Source organism: Etheostoma spectabile, chromosome 3 (assembly GCF_008692095.1).
Source record: "Etheostoma spectabile isolate EspeVRDwgs_2016 chromosome 3, UIUC_Espe_1.0, whole genome shotgun sequence".
In the NCBI taxonomy this organism is placed as follows: domain Eukaryota; kingdom Metazoa; phylum Chordata; class Actinopteri; order Perciformes; family Percidae; genus Etheostoma; species Etheostoma spectabile.
Genome location: NC_045735.1, coordinates 15,210,289 through 15,232,258, shown reverse-complemented (window position 1 = coordinate 15,232,258; position 21,970 = coordinate 15,210,289). Strand labels below are relative to the sequence as shown.

At 40.8% G+C, this 21,970-nt stretch overlaps 1 protein-coding gene across 3 annotated transcripts in view; it reads left to right on the top strand.

The window, feature by feature from the left end:
* LOC116672388 (cell adhesion molecule 2) overlaps positions 1 to 21,970 on the top strand; it is a 179,066-nt gene that overhangs the window by 147,624 nt on the left and 9,472 nt on the right. For all 3 annotated transcript variants that reach the window (XM_032504224.1, XM_032504210.1, XM_032504215.1), the window contains 5 exons: positions 6,945 to 7,097; positions 8,031 to 8,168; positions 19,478 to 19,636; positions 19,917 to 20,007; positions 20,212 to 20,390. In XM_032504224.1, coding sequence (XP_032360115.1) covers positions 6,945 to 7,097; positions 8,031 to 8,168; positions 19,478 to 19,636; positions 19,917 to 20,007; positions 20,212 to 20,390 — 720 coding nt within the window. The remainder of the gene's footprint in view (positions 1 to 6,944; positions 7,098 to 8,030; positions 8,169 to 19,477; positions 19,637 to 19,916; positions 20,008 to 20,211; positions 20,391 to 21,970) is intronic.

Below are 21,970 nucleotides of genomic sequence, written 5' to 3'. Positions count from 1 at the left end.
ATTCGGTTTGGATCATAAAGGTCACAAAGCAAAATTGATCTTAATTGGCTTGTAGTAATCAAAATGCTGTTATGAGCTAAATGAATGCTCTAATGTGAGCATTAAAACATTCATTAGCTGGAGAGAATGAAGGATAATTACCAAGGATGCAATTACTGGTGTGAGCACCAATGAAAGCACGTTTAACGTCCATTCTAGTAAACACACAACATTTGATGGGTCCGTTGGAAGCAAGTGTGGACTTTTACCTGAGCTCGGTCTCAGATATCTCCGTGTAAGTCTATCCTTAGTTGTAACTGAGCTACCATATTCAGGTTATTGTTTTTTATATTATTATTGCTATCACTGTTGTTTTTATTATTCACATTTGGTTTTGCATTATTGTTTAATGGGCACACCTGGAAAGCAAGAGGAAACTGTAAAAGAGGGGAAAGGTCACATACAGTAGACAACAAACACACAAGCAACAAATGGAATTGCTTAGTCATGCTTTCCAACGTTTTCTTTATATATTATGGGATATGAATCTGCCAGTGAATTCGCAAGTTTGTTCTTACAAGTTTTTTGTTTACTTTTCAATGACTGTTTTTACTGGCAGCAAAATGTAGACGGGGTCTCATGGCCACAGCTAATGTCTTCCTTCAGGGACTAATGGGCTTTTAAGTGTACTCGGTTACCTCCAGCTTCACTGAAATGTGACTCTACCATCATGGCACTATACACTCGGCTATTATCACTAATGTGAAGAGCTGCTCTTGTATGTACAAAACTAAGCTCTGTGCTCTGTGCCACACTGCATTCTCGTGTACATGTAGAATAATGAATATGTTGTATTTAAATTCCTGTAGAAATTTGAGACCACCTGAAAAATGCTTAGAAAAATGTACAGGGCCTAAGTCATTGCATGTGTTGCACTGTAATATGTCTTTACAAGCTCAAAAATGTGTAAACCTGCTGTGAAAACCAACAGAGTTATGTAACCCCACTGGCACTGTTGTAATTACATTTAGTAAATACATTTTATGAGTTAAAAATGGACTCAAACGCAGAAAATTCCCACAGAGTGCAATCAAGCTTATGCCATTAGGCTGAAAAATGGACAGACAAAATATATTCAGCGTCATTATTCACCACTTGATCGAGGGGACGTATCATAGCTGCTGGGAGAATTTCTTCCTTCTTCCCTTCCTTCTTTCAAGCGCTGAAAATGAGTACAATTTGAGTAGCATCTGCTCTGTGGGATCTCTGAGAGCACAGAGGTAACAATGGCCCTTTCCTTCTCTTAATTGCAGCCACATGTGTGGTGGGAAAGAGCCCCCTGCCTGCACCACTAGCCCTGGAACACATCCAGAATCGCCCACACAGTTACTGAGTGAGCACAGCCAGCAGCAAACACACTCTAATTGCAAAGAGTGGAGCCCCTGGCTGGAGAGCGGGGGGAGGGGGGGTGCCAGGACCCTCTGTTCTCGCTGAAGGACAGCTAGTGCTTTAACATTCCAGGACTGGCTCAAAGTGGTTACAGGCCATGCAAAAATGGCCAAATGGAGACACTCGACATTACGGTTGTAACATAACGTAACATAACATATTTTGGCTGAACTCGAGAGCCATCAGCTTGTTTCCAAGACTAATGGGTAGATGTAAAATGTCCTTTTCTATCTGGGCCGTCAGATAATACCTCATCGTTTTGGATTAGAAACATTGGTTAACATCTGTCTGCTGCTCAGTGGAGTGCAGAAGTGAATGCCATGTGATAAGTGCACTTCCTCTGCCTGTGGATTTATTGAGGACAGAGCTAATGGAGTTACCGTCTCTTACACATCAAAACAGTGCACTGTATGCTAATAAGTCACTGTCTTCCATGTTGAAACTGAATGTTGGAAATAGTACATATAGATGACTTTTAGCTAAATTGACCTAGGTTGTTCAAACTACATCTGACAAACTGCAGTTTTCTTGGGAGACCTCAAAATGGTCCTCTACTGACATGGTCAGTGGTGCGAGAGTGTCAGGGAAACCAGGCAAACATCACTTTGCATCAAGGGCCATAGCAACAGTATTCTGTGCCCTGAGGGGGAACCTGGGTGTCACTTTTACTGATTTGAGACAGCCTTGGTAAGGCCTCCATCACAGGAGATATACTGCACATTAAGCTGCCATGCTGCAAGGCTGTAGCATACACAAGGTCAGGGTGCCGATTTATGCTTTCTCCTAAGCAAAATGAACATGGAGCTTCTATCTAGGGTTTCGGGGAAATGAACCTTTTCATCACATTGATTTCCTAAAGCACCTGGAAAAAAGCTTTGTCAGCCGCTGGCATTTGGGTCTGATTGTGACAGATCTGCCTGCTATCTGGGCCTCTAGCCGGGATTTGATGCTAGTAGTGTGGTTTTCTGGCCATATGCTGTATGAGTAATAGATAACACTGGGCTTTGGGTTATTCAAACCTTCATTCTATCAAAATGTCAATGATTCAGATTAGGCCTGCACGATTCAGGGAAAAACATGAATCACGATTTTTTATTGAAGCAATTTAACAATTACATTGTGTATAGGGTGAATCAAGATTGTGATTTCATAACGATTAATCGTGCAAGCCTAATTCACATGCTGTGTGGTGCCAGTGGCCCACTAACAAAAATGCATCAGTCAGGTATATCTTATGTTTAACTGTCAGATTCTTCTCAGCCACTACTGTACTTGGGTTCAAACTATGAGTATCAGTATTTCAGCTACTGACAGTTAGATTAAGTTCTATTTCAGTTCGGTGTAGCCTACTGGGTACTTTAAATGTCACTTGAAAGGAGTTATGGTCTGAACTGCATTTGATCACTGTTTTGTGTTAGTTTTAATTAGTGCTGTCAGTTAAATGCTTTGTAAACAGCATTAACGCAAACCCATTTTAACGGCGTCAATGTTTTTAACTTTGTAGTTTTGTCACACGCTGCTGCAACAACTAGTTACATTCGAAAAACTACAACACCCACCGGATCTAGCTAGACCGGAAACAACAACAGGCACACCGCACACACGCCGTTTGGGCTCGCGAGCTGGCCAGAGAGTAGTACCGTTAGGTTCTGAGTGGATGGGGAGCGTGAGACGCTGAAATGGACGGCAGTAAGATTCTGGATGGAAAGTTTCCTTTTTAAAGTTACCAAATGTTCCACTGACCAGACCAAAGGGATCTGAGGGATCTGAGCTATCATCACAGCACCTCCAGTCTGGGGGGGTGGTCTTGAATACTACAGTAGGCTATATGCCAATGTTGTTTATTCATATACAGTGGCTTGAGACAGTTTAAGTTAAGTTAAAATACAGGGGGCATAAGCATACACCCCCCATGTTAAAATACAGGGGGCATAAGTATACACCCCCCCTATGTTAAATACAGGGGGCATAAGTATACACCCCCCTATGTTAAAATACAGGGGCATAAGTATACACCCCCCTATGTTAAAATACAGGGGCATAAGTATACCCCCCTATGTTAAAATACAGGGCATAAGTATACACCCCCTATGTTAAATACAGGGGCATAATATACACCCCCCTATGTAAAATACAGGGGCATAAGTATACACCCCCCTATGTTATAAATACAGGGGCATAAGTATACACCCCCCTATGTTAAAATACAGGGGCATAATATACCACCCCCTTATGTTAAAATACAGGGGCATAAATACACCCCCTATGTTAAAATACAGGGGCATAATATACACCCCCTATGTTAAAATACAGGGGCATAAATATACACCCCCCTATGTAAATTCCCATATAGGAAGGAACATTTTTATAATGTGGGGTTAGGGAACTTTATATATATAAGTTATATATATAAAGTTCCCTAACCCCACATTATCACATACCCTTACCACACCTAGAGATAGGCATGGTGTTATTTCAGTTAGACTAATAACTGGTTTGATTTACATTGAGAGATGATTTTATGGAAAGTTCCCCATGCCTATCTCTGTGAATGTTGAATGGTATGTGATGATGGGGGGGGGGTATTTTAATTCAAAATGCCAAGAGAACGTTATCAGGATGATCCATGAAATAACTGGCCTTTAAAAAAAAAAAAAAAATATATATATAATATATATATATATATATATATATAATATAATATATAACACTACAGTTATGGCAATGTTTTCAATTTAAAAAACTACATTTTCATAAAGTGAGCTGATCCACTTTTCCATGTTGATAAGAGCATTACAATGGGAAAAAATAATGGAACAAAAAGAAAGGACATTTTCAATTGATAACATTGACATTAATTGCGAATAATCACGAGTTAACTATGACATTAATGGATTAATTGCGATTAAATATTTGAATCGTTTGACAGCACTAATTGTAATGGATTGCAAATGTGGAAAGTTTTAGTGAAGAAATTTAAAGAGTGTCCAAAGAAATTTCTAGAACCACTCTTGCAGCACAATCCACTTCTCTGTTGTCCAACCATATATTCAGTATGTTCCAAATAATAATGTTGGTGAAATATGGCTGAATATGCAACTATGGAACTTTGAGGGTGAAAATGATGCAATATGGCAGCTCAAGCCATGTTTTGCCAAAACAATGACTGCTTGGATCAGATGGACACAGGAGAAGTACATTATGTTTGGCATGTTTTACTTTTGGAAAATCTTGTGAACATTAAATATGTTGCAAAAGACATGAATTCAAGCTGATCACAGTTCCGTGAGCAAATTACAAATCTTTCACTTTTTACACCTACAAATTTTGGGTGGAATAACCCTTCCACCAAAAGATGTGTGTTTCCCTTTAACAAATCCCTGTTGGGAAACAGCCAGGACATGTATCAGCATTCCAGAGGTGTTTTGAGGATCGGGGGTGGAGAAGAAGACAAGTCGGGCTGTTTCTCCCGTCTTCTCTGTGCAATGCAGCGATAGAGGGATATGTAGTGGAAGTACAGTGGGCCATCTTGTCCAAAGCTTTGATCTTCTCAGCCTGTACTTCCATCTCTTATGAGTTCCCGTACAATGTTTGTTTAGACTCCCATCACCTCTTCAATGCATCCGTCCACCAAAGGGTTTGCTGTTTTCTGCCAGAGCCTCTGGGCATTTTCTGGGCAGCTCTGTAGTGAGGATGCTTAACTACAAAAAACATCAGGCAGCTTTGTTTCAGGCCGCGGTTTGCTACAGTAAGACTATCAAATGTTTGCATTAAGTCCCGTAGCACGTCATAAGCTGGCTCTCTGATGGCGAAGCTTGGTGTGAAATTTTAATCCTGGCTTGAAGATTTCTTCATTCATATTCCTGGGTAACAAAGACTCTCTTATAAGAAACGTGTTAGGGCCATCAATATCTCTTTAGCCAATCTCAATTCCCCCCCCTCTTCTTTTTAGTATGTGTGTGATTATAAGATAATGATCATCAAATGATATGGTGTAATGGAAGCTGCAGAACAGCGTTGTTGATAATGTCCTATGTCTCTGTTAATCTAATAATCATTCCAGACAATCTAGTTCAACTGTGTATCACATGGCTGCTGTGTATGTTCATCGCTAAAATCACATAAATGGAAACAGAGCAGTTGATTAATGATTTTGATGATTATCTTTATCTGATGTGATAATACACTTGCCATGTTGATTAAATCCTAATTAACACATACTTCTGCTGCATTTTGCCAGATATGCCCGGCGTAGAGATTCAAATTACTTCAGATGAAAGAGTGTCCAGGGAGAGAGCTGGCCAGGCCTAAAGGGACTGAGGATTAAGAATGTGTAATTCATTCAATAAAGAGCCCTTTCCTTCCTGCCCTCTGTGGTTGGTTGCATGTATGAGCAGGTGATTCTCAATTTGAAATGGTAGAGGAGATGACAGGTGTGAGATGACCTTTTTCAGCTTCGCCGCGTGGTTTTCCCAGGTTTATGAGTGAGTAATCTGAATGAGCAGTGCTGAAGGTGTCCTAAGAAAACGCTGCACAAGCTGTGTTTTAAGAATGCCTATTATTACCATTACTAATGACTATTGGATCGGGAATCATGTTACAGTAATAGTCGTGCTTTATTTGTGTGTAGCTGTAGCAATTATTGATTTATTACAGTTAGCAGTATTGGTGTTTTGTGTTTTACCTGAAGTTTGCACCGGGGCTGGGCATTTTGGTTGGAATCGATATCACATTATTAACAAGAATGTTTTAACAATGTTGATGCTCACGACACAGCAAATGCATTTTTAAGATATAAAATAATCAGATTGAGGTTTCGTTACAATAATGTTTGTCTCACAATAACACAACGTGATGATCCCGGAATGGAACTACTGACGGTTTTTAACTCTTAATTGCTCAGCCCTTATCTGTACCATATTCTGTTAGCCTACAGTTACATAGAAACATACAAAACAATTATTAAGTGATTCTGTATAAAGCCAGGGTAAGGTTTTAGCATCACTGATGTTCACTATGAGAAATGTCACAGGCAGAGCCAGTTTCTAAAAGTGTTAAAGTGAGTGTAAATCAATACCTGGAATGCAAGTCATTACCTGACTAGATATTGTAATGTAGGACTATAAGCTTCTTCTCCTGCTGCGCTTCAGTGCATGCCGCGGATGCCTTCGTATTCTCACTGACGGTGAATAACTCAGGCTAGAATGCAAATGTAAAGAAAACCTTTCACAACACTGGCCACAATGTGTTTGTGTGTGTGTGTGTGTGTGTGTGTGTGTGTGTGTGTGTGTGTGTGTGTGTGTCTGTGTGTGTCTGTGTGTGTGTTTGTGTGCATTTGACAACTACTTGAAATAAATGAAGTGCAGTGAATTTAGCTTTGTTTTGGTAAGAGTCATCTGAATTACAAATGGTACTTTTACTGTAATTTCAGTGTGAATTAACAATTACTTTAACTCTTTTACCGTGTGTGCTTTTTTTGTGCACTGTGCTTCTCTGTGTCCTCCTTCCACATACAGCTCTGAGAGACCACAGAATCGAGCTGGTGCGAGCCTCGTCGCAGGAGCTCACCATCAGAATCGGAGACGTCAGCCTGTCAGACGAGGGCCAGTACACCTGCTCGCTCTTCACCATGCCTGTCAAGACCACCAAGGCCTTCCTCACTGTGCTGGGTGAGCATGTATGTTTTGGACCAGTCTCCACAGGCCAATTACACACGGCTAATTCTTCAAGTTCTGACAGCATGATTACATGCACTTCTTGAATTATTGTCTGTTCTTATTCTTTACCACGCACTTGTCCTACTTTGTAGGGAAAATAACATTTCAGCATTACATTTTACCCTGGTCTACCAGAATAAAGGATGACAGTTAAGCTTACTAGCTAGTAATGTTACTATATTTAATTTTTGCACCAGACAGAACAGCCACAAAAAACTCAATGACAATCTTTTCCCACCTGTGTTAAGCTGACAAGTACTGTTAAAAAAGAATCCAAAGAAATGCACTAAAAAATAGAAGTCAACTCTGTACAATGACCTTCCTCAGGAACTCCCAGCCAGACCTGGACACATGTGCATCTTGAAGGAGACTTAATTTAATGAAATGTAGTTTCCCATTACTTATCTGTTTTATATAATTCTTATTGCTGTGATACTAATCATTTTTGCAATCATACCTTTTTTGTTCTGCCTTTCAAAATAACATTTTATCTTGACTGGGAAAAGAAAGCATGCATATCTGAATAAAGTGAATTATTCCCAATCAGTTAATCATGTTTTACTGTCAGAGGAATATGGTTCATAAACATGTATTCAGTATGTTATTATCTTCGCCAAGGAGGTCATGTTTTCACTTTGGTTTGTCTGTTGATTTATATGACACTAGGTGGAAGGGTGCAGCGTGGGCCAAGGAAGGACCTATTACATTTTTGAGCAGATCTGAATTTTGCGGCAGATACACAAAGTATTTTTGTAAAATTGCGAGATAGGGGGTTTGTGCGGCATTCATGTGGGGAAAAACATTGTGAGACAGGGCGTGCCTCGGCGAAGGTCTGCGCTCTCTGAGTGTCCTTGTAGTTTATAATTATATTTCCATGCACCACAGGAGTGCCGGGACGACCTGAGATCACAGGATTCACCAAGCCAGCCATGGAGGGGGACGTAATCACCCTGATGTGCAGCACACCGGGCAGCAAACCAGCTGCCAATATCCGGTGGTTCCGAAATGACAAGGAGGTCCAAGGTAGGCATGTGGTGTGGATTTCACAGGGCATTGCATCCTCTGTTGCCACTTGCACCCACTTGGACACATCGTTACTGTCAAACCATTCAGCTGCTGCATTCCGTTGTGTACATATTCATGTATTGTTCCACTGGCCGGAGTTAAGCAGTGTAATGATTCGCCTGGCTCGCAGCCAGCAGCGCTGCTGTCGTTGGACGCCGTCCAAATGTTGCTGGACTGTAACAGAGCCGTCCACATTTCACTGCCTGACCAAGGTGAAGATAGATAGGAGTGCCTCTTATTGATTCTAATTATAACATTTTAAGTGTACATCAACTAAAGGTTTTGCACATCATTCTGATGTCACTGCTGGTGGAACTAATGGTATGATGGACTCAGCTGACTAATAAATAGAAACACAGATCAATCAGGCAATAAAAGAAGATGGGAAATGTCATTTCTAGGGTTTGCTGTTTTCAATTTACAATGATATAGAATAGAGACGCTGCAAATCCTCACATCTTAGGAGCTGAAACCAGCAAATGATTGGCGTTTTTGTGCTTTGTTGTTCTTTCACAAAAAAATGTTTTTGTGTCTTTCATTTTCTGTTATCAACTAATCCACTCAAGTTTGCCATGGTGAAGAATCATGTTGTTGAGGAAGTCTATCCCTCCAAAAGTGTCTGAGAGAGGAAGAAGATTTGCATGCTTACAGTTTGATACATGCCGTGTGCTTCGTGCTTTGTTTTTTAATCTAAAAAGACACACACATGTAAATTGAACCCACAGTCTCAAATTGTCATTGCAGCCTACCTCAGCCCTGTTTGCCTGTGATGAGTTGATCTCGCTGTGCATGTGGTGAGGTCCTGGTGGGTTCCGTGCTGTCGTCCGTCAGAGGGGCCGTTGGCCTTCATTTTTCAGAAGGCGGGCAGTCGGACTCAAATGACCTGATTGGTGGAGAGCTAACCCAGAAATGACAAGTTTATTTCACCCAAACACGTCTTCAGAAACTAGTTTCGGTGAACTATTTTAGTAAAATATGAGAACAAGCATTCTGAACAAGCCGCCATGACAGTCTTTCTGTAAAAAACCAGACCATGTGACGCATCTGTCCAATCAGCCGCCGTCGGCAGTTGACATCACTTCCGTGTGTTCCGAGGCACTTTTTATGGCCAACTCGTGGAGGCAGTCAGTCCGACAGTCAGCCGTCGGGTTGAGGTGTCGGGGCCCTACAGGTGGCTCTATGGTGCTTTACTATTAGATTAGTCAAGACAAGAATGCACAAAAATGCAAATTCAGAAAGGCCACATAACTAGCTTCACCCAGACGGAAAGAAGCAGCGACAGAGACAACACATTAGGCAGCAGATGGTGCAGTGTAATGTGTGCTGATCACACTTAACCAGCAGAAGTTTTCGGTGGTTGCAAACAGTGTGCTTTACAAGCTTTCACTTTCTTGTGTACCTCTTTTCAAACTGTCTGAAGCGCTGCACTTTGTACTTTTATTGCTTTTATCACAGTCCATTTTCTGCTTTAAAACGTCACAAAAAAGACAAAAACATAAAAAAAACAAATAGGAATGGAATGTTTTTCCTCAATTTGATGCCAGAGGTAAGCTGTGGCGCTCTTTAATGTAACGCAGCCTGCTGCAGAGGCTCGGTGTGACAGTTGCTCTTTACTGAAGAGTTGCTCCAGAGAGCTTTTTCTTGGTGGTTCTTTCTGTCTGCCCAACATGACATGATGATGGATGGGAGAGGGGCTGATATATGAAGTTTTCTTGTTGAAATGACATGCACGTAGATTCCTGAAAGGCCAGTGGCGAGCTGGCTCACAGCGTCACAACCAGACTCGCTGTCCATCTCAAGAGGCACTGAGATGATCGCTTGTTTCCGTCATGTCTTGAGGTATACTTTAAAATAAATCTTTAAAGTTCAAAAAACCTTTATAGACATATGCACATTAAACAAATGCCAAAACGTAATTGAACTCAGTATAAGGGGTGCCACAAATTTACTCATGTCTCAAACTCCTATTCTTTGTGAATAAAAAATAAAAAGTGATAGCACCATCCCGTTCCAAGGTCCGCAGGCATCAAAGCATAAAGGAACATTAAATTAAAATAATGATTTCCTACATTTATAGTTGATGTATGAAATGGCATTAATGTGTCACGTGTGAATTGCATATCTTAAAAAAAAACGTCATGTGACCCAAGTCTGCCCAAAACCGGTGTCTTCCTTGCATACAAGTGTGCTTTTATTAGTTTTAGCTGGGTACGGTGGGTTTTGTTAAGCCGCCTAGTCAAACAGACACGGTGTAATGCATCTCCAAGTCAAAAAGAGATAAAGAACAAAGCAGAGGCTTGAGGGCTTGACTTAAACACTTCATTTCCATGTCAAAGTGTCAAAGGGGAGGAATGTCAATCAGTGCTCCCGATCCAACCCTTTAGTCTGTGCTGCTTTAAAGCTTTCTTTAGCGAGTATGTGCTGGGAGCAGCATGTTTTGCCATTGGTTCTTCTGTGGTAGATCATTGCTGCCAGTGTCTGCTGTCAGTCAAATCTATCCCCACTGGGGGACCAGGCTACAAAGCCCTACAATGACAGCAGGTGTAATAGCAAAACATGTCACATTTATTTCATGCTCTGATGATTTGTTTTTCAACAATTTATATTAGAAGCACACAGCATTACAAAGCTCAAAATGCAACTGTCATGCAGTGTCAAATTATTTGTTTGCAGAGCCACACAAATTCTGTGTGTCGCTGAATGACAGCTAGGCTTCAAATTATAATCTATTGAGGGAAAAAATCACAAAATACACAACAGCTCCAACATGGGGAATTATTTTATATTCAGTTTAGGCGAGATAAAAAGGCATTCAAACCTAGACTCTTATATATTATTGCGTTGGTGTTATACGTTTGCTTCTTTATTTTAAATTGTGCTCCCATCCTGTTCTGTAAGATTAAGCAGAGCAAAGATGAAATATCACAAACAATATTACACCTTTAAGTTCCATGAGGAATACGTTGTTTTCCCCCTGCTCCCATCAAGGATCCCCCACATGCTGTCTTTGTTGCTTTTAATGAGTCTGATATGAACAGCAACTTTGTCCAATCAGTGGGAAGAACATGTGAAGACATGTTTACAGCCAAAGAATGAAACTGGTCCAGCTGATCCATGTTTGCATTCATGCTTCTCTAATCTAGGGATGGTCACGGTGTTTCCCACACATCATTTACTGTAGCCAAGAGCAGGAGCTGTGGTCAATACTTTCATATCCGAACAATTGTATTGTGTCATGAGAAAACTTCTCTGGCCTTCACGTTATGTCTGACAGCATGATATTATGCTACCTTTGCTTTAAATCATTAAAGCAACTTTATTCCTTCTAAATATAACAAACTCCTTACACTTGTATGAGGAAGTTATTGTTCAAGCAGCCTTAGTTAGCTGAAGTTTAACAACGATGATCTAAAGCTGCTCGTAGAGATGTTGGGTGACGTTACATCCCCCCATCCTCATCCCGTCCACTCCCCCTCCCTTCTGTGCTTCCCCGCACCAACCCCCCACCCTCAAGTCCAATGTCCCTCAAAACTCAATCTCAAACACTGTTTATGTATGCTTCGTGGTGCAGGTGGGCACAGTTTAGTTTTGTTGTTTATCGTCACTAGGCTGTCTACAAAGACAGAATTTTTTACAGTGTGTTCAGGGGACAGGCAGCTAGCAGATAGAGAGGAGATGTTTTTTACAGTGTGTTCTGGGGACAGGCAGCTAGCAGATAGTGAGGAGATGTTTTTTACAGTGTGTTCAGGGGACAGGCAGCTAGCAGATAGTGAGGAGATGTTTTTACAGTGTGTTCTGGGGACAGGCAGCTAGCAGATAGTGAGGAGATGTTTTTACAGTGTGTTTAGGGGACAGGCAGCTAGCAGATAGTGAGGAGATGTTTTTTACAGTGTGTTCTGGGGACAGGCAGCTAGCAGGTAGTGAGGAGATGTTTTTACAGTGTGTTCTGGGGACAGGCAGCTAGCAGATAGTGAGGAGATGTTTTTACAGTGTGTTCTGGGGACAGGCAGCTAGCAGATAGTGAGGAGATGTTTTTTACAGTGTGTTCTGGGGACAGGCAGCTAGCAGATAGTGAGGAGATGTTTTTTACAGTGTGTTCTGGGGACAGGCAGCTAGCAGATAGTGAGGAGATGTTTTTTACAGTGTGTTCTGGGGACAGGCAGCTAGCAGATAGTGAGGAGATGTTTTTACAGTGTGTTCTGGGGACAGGCAGCTAGCAGATAGTGAGGAGATGTTTTTTACAGTGTGTTCTGGGGACAGGCAGCTAGCAGATAGTGAGGAGATGTTTTTTAAACTAAAAAAATATCGTAGCCTAAAAGACGGGTGACTCGACTGCTTAGAGCACCTTTAATTCCTCCTTTAATTCACCTCCACAGTGCTGTGGAGTAAGATGTGGCTACACCAGAATTCCAGGATAAGAGAAAAAAAAAAGCTTCATTTGCACTTTGCATTTCTTTAATCCAGTCACAATCGTCTTGGGTGGCTCTAAGCTCCGGACGCATTTACAGTGGCTCTGCTAAATAGTCTCAGGAAGGAACTTGTTCTGGTTGAATATTTGCACCCCGCAAAAGAAAATTCCACATAGAATATTAAATGAAGTTAACTGTTGACACAATACAGTAACGTTAGCTATTGAAATTAGCTGATGTATGGTTAAACCTAATTTGCTAACCTAACTCTTACTAGTGTATCACCATGTGAACTTCTTCCACAGTAATCCCACCAACATGTTCCAAGACGTCCCAGTTAGAGTAAATGCAGTAAACATATTACTTGTAAATCTTTCCAATTATTCCCTAACAGAACCAAGCAGGCTTACCTTTTTGCACAATCCAATTTTTTTTCAAAACATGCCATTTACGCTAGCTTGAAGTTTAATGTGACTTGGAGATCAGCAACACACAGAGCGCGGAAGGAGGGGGACAAAACCTGATATCTGGTGCCAGATGTTTGGCTACACCATCTTGGAAATGTACTTCCATTATTTGTTTGTCCTGTTTTTCTGAGAAGGTCCATCTTTTACTTCACGTCCTCAGGTTTAATATTCTCATAGGGTTCTTTAAGGCCATGATCCAAAAATCCATCCAGTGCCTCATTCATACAGGCTCTCAGAGTGGTGCTACCACTGACGTGTCCTACCTTCAGCCAGGATCTACGACCATAGACTGTATACAAAGATGGACAGCGTGTCTTCACTTCCTAAGATTGTAGAAAAGTGAAGCCAAACTATACCGGATACGGTGGAGCCACGGTATCTAAGTCCCACCCATGCTATTGAAGAAAATGAGGCAGTATGATGCACAACACAACACAAACAAGTAAAGCAGAAGGCCTTTTCAGCCATTAGGACTTCTCCATCCGTCCAACCCCTACTCCCTTTTCTACAACAGGTTCCCTCCACAATCAAAACCAAAACTTCTTTGGAAGTGCTTGACGTGCACTTAGATTTTTTACTTTGGCCCACGTTCCATCCGCTAACAGGGAGGGGGTGGGGTTTATGACCTATATTGCAGCCAGCCACTAGGGGGCGATCAAGATGTTTTGGCTTCACGTAGACAGTCGGATAGCGGCGATGCATCAACACCTTATATTTGCGCACAGTTTAGCCACAACATTTATTTTCAATTATATGTCTAACATCTGTTCACCCAACTCTAAAAACACAACTCTCTGGCTCGTAATGGGTTTTTTTACAGCTTCTTTGTTTACCCACGCTCTTTAAAGATAGGGGGTAATATTCTGGGAAATATATTTTACAAATGAGGCCCATTACAGGAATGTAGCAGCATATGGTGTAGAACCTCACATTTATTACCTTAGATGGTGGTTTTGATCCACTTTTAGACAATGTGCACTTGTGTATCCCCTGTATCTGTTTACCCTTTAGAACTTAGTTGAAAAGCCTTTAGGAACCAAACAGGTGTCAGGGCCTGAAAACTGTGGAGGAAGTTATAGAGGGTTATAGAGGGGTTGTGTTAAGTACAGTAGGGGCATTTTGACATGTTTTCAGCGCCAGGCTACCATTGTAAAATAGCAAAATAGCAAAATTAAAAAAATTAAATCAAACTACAGACACCAGCCTTGGCCTTGTGTGACTTCATAAAAACAATACAGTGCTCCAGCATGATCTCTTCTGAAGAGGGCAGAGATGGCAAGAACGAAGTACAAATACTTTGTTACTGTACTCAAAGATTTTTCAGATATTATTACTTTACTTTACTTTTTATTTTTATGGCGACTTTTTAATTTTACTCCTTAAATTTCAACACGAATATCGGTACTTTCTACTCCTTACATTTGAAAAAAATTGACTCCTTACTTTAGTTTTGCACTGAAGCTCGTCTATCAGGTGTGATAGGGAGCGCATGTCGGAGAACAGCGCGGACACGCGCCTCACACTGCGAGCGGGCGCACACGGCACACGGAGAAAGAAGTGAGAGAAAAGAGAAAGAGACTAGCTGCCTGGAGAAGAATCAGCTGAGATGGTGTGTGTCTTTAAGAACTGTAAGTCGTGTAACTGATGTTGTCAGTTCATTAAGCCTGTTGTTGTATTGGTCTGTAGTGCTTGCACATTTAAAAGTTAGCTTGTTTGTGTTCTTCACCTGTTAGCTAGGTTACACCTGTTACCTAGGTTACCCTGTTACCTAGGTTACACCTGGCTGTTGATTCGATATAATGGCAATTGTTGAACGTCCTTGCTTGTTAAGATAATTAATAGTGGGTTTGTTGCTATTATTTACTAGCATATATGAGTCCTAAGCATTTTGTATGGTAGCCTTTACAATGGTATTTATTTATTTTAATACCACACACACACACACACACACACACACACACACACCACACACACACACACACACATGCTACCCCCCCCCCCCCCCATGTTTATCCTGATGCTTGATTGTAATAAAGCATCAACAGAGAGAAGTTTTCTCCGTCCGTGTTTTAACAGACACACCTGGGGCGACGTTGGAAACCAGAATCAGCTTTAAATCCAGTCCTCATCTAGTCCTCACTAAGTTTCAAATAATTTCACTGGAGTTAGTTATTATTTTTGCATCATCAATACCAAATTGAATCTAATTGGATGGTAATACACAGACTTCTCACAAAATCCTACTTGACTTCATATAACCTGGAGTCCCAGTCTCTGTCACAATAATTAAGCTATATGTTTTATATATGATTTAGGCCTATTGGTAGACAGCCATTGAACATGTAGCCAATGGCATATAAAGAATAAAGAATAAAGAGCCTTTTCTCCATGTCCCCTGTAGTGTCTCAGCGTCTCTAGTAACATCGGTCTGGTCCAGGGAGCTTTGGCATTTGCAAGGCTACTTTTACTTTTATACTTTAAGTAAATTTCTCTAAAGCCTCTTTTACTTAAGTAAAGAAGTTAAATCAGTCCTTCTACTTTTACCGGAGTATTTTTTAATACAATTATCTGTACTTCTACTTGAGTACGGGAAGTGAGTACTTTTGCCATCCCTGGAAGAGGGCTCTGAGCTCATGCACATCTCTGTTGGATTTTGTTTGTCGGTGAGTTCACATTTTCAGCCATTTATAATAATGTTAATTGTGATCTAAAATGACAACAACAGAGAGCATGTGTTTGAAGTCAGTGTTCCCTGGCTACACTATCAGCCCACTTGTGTGCTAGAAGTATAGCATGGAACAGTATGGATGCGTGCCACTTGCAAACCTGCGTTGGTCTCATCTCCTACAGTAGCTTCATATGCTCAACAAAATTATAAACGCAACACTTTTGTTTGTGCCCCCATGAGCTGAACTAAGATCTAAGACTTTTTCTATGTACACAAAAGGTTTATTTCTCTCAAATATATCTGTCTAAATCTGTGTTGGTGAGCACCGAGATAATCCATCCACCCCACAGGTGAGGCCTATTAAGATGCTGATTAGACAGCATGGTTACCACACAGGTGTGCCTTAGGCTGGCCACAATAAAAGGCCACTTTAAAATGTGCCGATTTACTGGATGTCTATATTATAGCTTGATAAAAAATTAGATCCCTGGCTTGTGAAAAAGTTATCTTTGCCACAATGTTTACAACTAATCAGCAGTCAAAACTAGAAGTAATCTTTTTAGGCAGAACTGTTTTTATTGTTTTTTCATTTTTTAATTGGTATTAAATTGTACATTGTGACGATTTCTTCCTGTGCCTTTTGTGTTGTTGTAACTACTTTGACGTTAAGTTTAAGTAAACACTGAAAAAATAAAGCGTGTGGGGGATAAACCGAGAAGCCATGTTTAACAGCTCTTTAAATTGTGTTATCAAATCAAATAGTATGTTACAGGCATGGACATCAAGGCTTAATGAATATCATAAACAATAACCACCCGTTACCTTTTAGTATGGATAGTGTTGTTTGTTAATATGTCAACATATTTAAGCATTGTACCTCCCAAGACCACGTGGATTCAAACTATGTTTGCTGTCTCACACAAGAGCCCAACCACAGAGATCCCAGCAGAGCAGTTGTTGGTCCTCAGGCCTCTTTACCCTCCAACTACACCACAGTACTAAATGGGCAAGATTGTTCATTAAGATCAAGGATAAACAAGTTCCAATACAACATTAAAGAGCCCAACAACTGTTTAACGAGACAAACGCATACAGTATGTTCTTCTGAATGTGAGTGTGTACTTCAAGGGCATTCAGCAGATTAACTGGGTCACAGAAAAAAGAAAACATGACATTTTTCACAACATTTTAGGAAGTAATTATTGGTCAACAGGCAGTAGGTTGTGCAGGGCGTTCTAGCGCAATCTGAAATCGCTTCACGTGTAAAAGCAATAAAACAAAATTGTGCAATTAGAGAATGCATCTGGTGCCTTCTTGAAATAACCAAAAGCTTAAATTCTGAGTTCAACCGGACCCAGCTAACATAAAACAATAACTGATTTGAAGGGAAGCTAAACTCTAAGTCTTCCAAACTATACCCGAACCAACCCTCATAATATTCTTATTAAACTAGAATAGGCCTAGATGCTTAAAAATATCTAATCCTGCCACTGAGGTTCCTGCTTGTTAAAACAGATGCAGAGGAGGTGATTACAGGAGCCCCCCCCCAGTTGCCTGTATGTAGATCTGCATGCCTCTCGGGGTTCTGGTTCAAAGCAAGAGCACCTGCACATTCACATTCTTAGGAAAACTGCCTGTGCATGCTCTGTGGCGATGCTAGCAGCTGCCTTGAAACAGACTGACAGTTTCTTCTGCAGCAGCTCTGATGCTGCAGGCGACGTGATGAATGAGAGAAAAAGCTAGAGAGATTTGCGTTTGACACTACAGAGATACTCACTATCCCCCCTCAGTACTTCAAGGCAAAATGCGAGGTCTCTGAATTTCCCGTTTGTTCAAATGATATGTGATGTTCCTCATTTGTGATGCACTCGTCAATAATAGTGCAAAGTCCTGGAGGCCAGTGAGCTTGGATGTAAAGTGCCTTGTTTTGGTTTCTTCTTTCACTTCTAATAGTCATCTTCTTCTTCTTCGTCTTCCTTTTATTGCTTTTTGTTTTAAAGTTTTACCTTTTTTTGTTCCATGCATGTGCAAGACATCCGCAATTAATACAAATCAGATCCAGAATACAGCACATGGTTTCAAAAATTGCTACAAAAAAATAACAAAATAAAAAATACCATTTTATGTAACTAACATTTTTAATTAAATTTATAGATTACTAACATAATAATTTACAGTAAAAAAAAAATCTAATTAAAGCCTAAATAAGTAGTTTATCATGCCTGCTTTTCTAAGCGTATGAGACCAATATATTTTAAAATAAGCATCATCTGTCAAAATATTTCAGGATTTTGTCAAGCCATTTCATGAACAATTATCACTAAATATGTTAACGTAGTTGGGGCGAGCTCTAGCTCACCCAGTAGGAGCGTGTGTAGGCTGAGTGCTGCAGCGGCCCGGGGTTCGAGTCCAACCTGCGCCCTGTTCGCCGTGTCACCCCCCTTTCCTGTCTATCCACTGTCTCATAAAGGGAAAATATGCCCAAAAAAATAAACTTAAAAATTTTTTTTAGTATGTACAAAAGAAAAATTATGATTGAATCTGCTAACTTCAATAGCAACAGGAAAAATACATGAAATAGCAATTGTAGCAGTAGTAGTACCAATCATAATAGTAGTAGTCATAGTAGTAGTGGTGGTAGTAATAGTAGTAGTAGTAGTAGTAGTAGTAGTAGTAGTAGTAGTAGTAGTAGTAGTAGTAGTGGTGGTGGTTGTGGTTCTACTGGAAAGTCCAATAAAACAGCAAATCCCCTCTCACATACCAAAATCAAAGACTATCAGTGGACTAGGACAAATGGGACAGATCAGCCCAAAGTGATAATGGTATGGGTGATGTGGGTTTCATTGCAAGGGGCTTTCAGTATTTAATAGACCAGGGGATTGAACAATTTGTGTGTGTTTGTGAGAGGAGTTGTGGAGTGAGTACAGTATTGATTGACTCAGGTTTGCACTGGATGGCAGGAAGTCCAGGGAGAGGAAGAGGTGGATTGGGGAAGGATGTGAGTGGGTGAGGAAGGTAACAGCTCCAGTGAAAAATCTTTCTGAGGCTGATGTCAAGTAACGCCGTTCAGATGCAGTAGCCCTGTACAGCTCTTTCCAGAGAAAAGTGACGCTAACACAGTGTTGACAGGAGAGCAGCAGCAGACAACAAAGAAATTCTTCCAGTTCTTAAGTTAGGAGTCTAAATGAAGACGACAACACAGGGCAAGGACACAACAAATACAAATCAAGATCTGAAGTTGTATAAAGGCTGAATGTTTGGGCATTAAACTAAGACAAAGGAAAAGAAAGAAATGAAAGGTGTGGCAGCAACTCTAGATATCCACTCGGCTCTGCAGGGGGAGTGTGTGTTGACTGGGGGGTTTGAGAGATGGTCCTGGAGGAGCAACACATGCAACCAACCGAGTCAATGCTCACACTGCTCTCGCCTCACTGTTCACTCTACTTTGACTTGACTTTCAAATGCCAAGGATTCTTTCCCTCAAAGACGATGCAGAGACAAACAACAACAAGACCGCAGCTGTCTGTGTCAGAAAAGCGATATATTGGAATACGAATTTCATGTTTCTCATGCTTTACAAGCTGATTGTGTTTTTCTCTGCTTCTTTTTAAGCAAAAAACATTTTTTGCATGAGGGGCTTCCCTGAAAGCCACAACTGTTCCCCAACAATATTAGTAATCCACAAAAACATTGCATCTGTGTTCAATTTTTGACTCTCTGCAGGCACTAAGGAGCTGAATGCCACAGGGAAATCCTTCACAGTGAGGAGTAGCCTCCAATTCCAGGTGGACAGACGAGACGATGGTGTCGCCTACACCTGCAGCGTGGAGCACGTGTCTCTGTCCAACCCCTACATGACAACCGAGGTCCTGGAGGTCCACTGTGAGTGCAGTCATACTCACCCAGCAAAGATGGATTATGTTTAAGAAGAAATGCAAGGATTGAGATTACATGTATGTCTGCAGGTTTAATTTTGCATTTGTTCAGGATTAGTGTAGGATTAGTTTGCAGGTACGGGATTAGTACCAAAGCAGAACAGGGATATGGGCCAAAGCTAAGAGCTGCCCAATGGGTAAAGAACTAACTACTGTGGTACCAGGAGGTACAGCTTCTAACACACAGTACTGGCATAGCATTGGATTTCTATGTCCTTTCTTTGCAGATGCTCCCCACCTGGAGATCACACATTCACTGATCATTCCACAGGAAGGGCAATACTTCAAATTGGAGTGTGTGTCCATAGGCAACCCAATGTAAGTTTGCATGTCTTTACAGCTTCAATTTGGTGGCAGTCACTAGCATGGAAACATTCAGAAACTGGACTTGAAATGGGATTTGTCTTCATTACAGAATGTCATTTTTCAAGAATATATTTTCAGCATATTCATTATTGATTTACACTGAAGAAGTCACATGCGGCAGGATGAAAATGAAATACTTGTGTTTTTCCTTCTCAGACCTGAACCGGTGCTGTGGTCTAAAGATGGAGGAGAGCTGCCAGACATTGAGCGTATGATTGTGGAGGGCAGGGAACTAACCATCACCACACTGAATAAAACAGACAATGGCACATACCGCTGCGAGGCCAGCAACCACCTGGGGACGAGCAGTGCTGAATATATACTTTTTGTGTACGGTGGGTACAGTAATGGTTAGTCTTGTTATGGGGGACGTGGTATGCTGTTGCTTCATACTCAAGGCTTTGTGGCACACTACGTGCAATCTCAAAGATGGTTGGCGTGCACATCAAAGACACAAAGCCAACAGAGGGCTTGTCAGTCTGGCAACTTCAGCCACTAGATATTTAGCCAGTGCTCATTATAATAATAAAAACTCTCAAACAAAAAGCCTAATAACAAAGCAATAGTAAATAATAACAATACTAGTAATAGTAAATCCACATGAAATATGGATGATTTGTCAAGTTCTGTAATGTTTCTGTCAGATAATCTGCCCATCATAAGGACTGTTGGAATGTTTCAGGAATGTTTTTATTAATGTCATGTTTGTATGACAAGTAGATTGTGGACACAAACTTTGTACTTTGTTTAACATTCATTGGTGAATTATTTATGAATTTGAGCAGACATAGACTTCAGCTCCCCACGGCTATGGGAAACATGGACGGGTTTAGCTGGTGGATGGATGGAAATAGTTAAAACAAGTCCCTAAATATTGTTTATCATTATTTTTGGCATTATTTGTGCCAGTTTAGTTTAGGTCAAGTTTTTTTTTCTTTTATTAGATTTCTAACGTAGTGGGTTTGCAAGGCTTAGCTCCTTGACATGCTAATCATGTGTGCTTAACATTTTGACTGACTGGTTTTGAAGACGCCGTGAGAGATGTTTTTGATTTATTTTTCTTACCCTTTGATGCAGCCATTGGTTTCCATTCAATGTTAAAAAATATGGAAAAACAATTGGCAGGTCTATTTCTGTTTGTGCGACCATGCACTGGCAGTGCAGATTTAAGAGTTTTCATTGCATGACGTCACAACATTCTGTAACTGACGATAATGAATACAGACTGGAGGCTCACTGAGCAATTATACAACTCAAGCAAGTTGGTAATGCAGGATTGGATAAAATGGAGTAAAAGGGGGCTTCGACCTACTGACCTCAAATGTGAAAATAAAAATAGTAATTTAAAATGACTTCTAAGTGTTAGATATGTTTGTAAGTAGAACAGTAATTTGTAATCCTGCAGGTCACCTGTTTGCTAGTCTCACTTTTCTGGCTGGTCCACGTAGCATTCAGGGATAAAAGGAAAACTGGAGAAAAGCTGGTAAACAGTCTCAGGAAGGAAGTAGTTTTGGTCGAACATGTGTATGTTCAGAAGTAGTTTTAGTCATCAACAGAAAACTCAGATTGGACAGATAGTCTAGCTAGCTGTCTGGATTTACCCTGCAGAGATCTAAGGACCAGGTAACCATAGTCCTCAGATTGGACAGATAGTCAAGCTAGCTGTCTGGATTTACCCTGCAGAGATCTGAGGACCAGGGAACTATAGTCCTCAGATTGGACAGATAGTCTAGTTAGCTGTCTGGATTTACCCTGCAGAGATCTCAGGACCAGGTAACCATAGTCCTCAGATTGGACAGATAGTCTAGCTAGCTGTCTGGATTTACCCTGCAGAGATCTAAGGACCAGGTAACCATAGTCCTTAGATTGGACAGATAGTCTAGCTAGCTGTCTGGATTTACCCTGCAGAGATCTA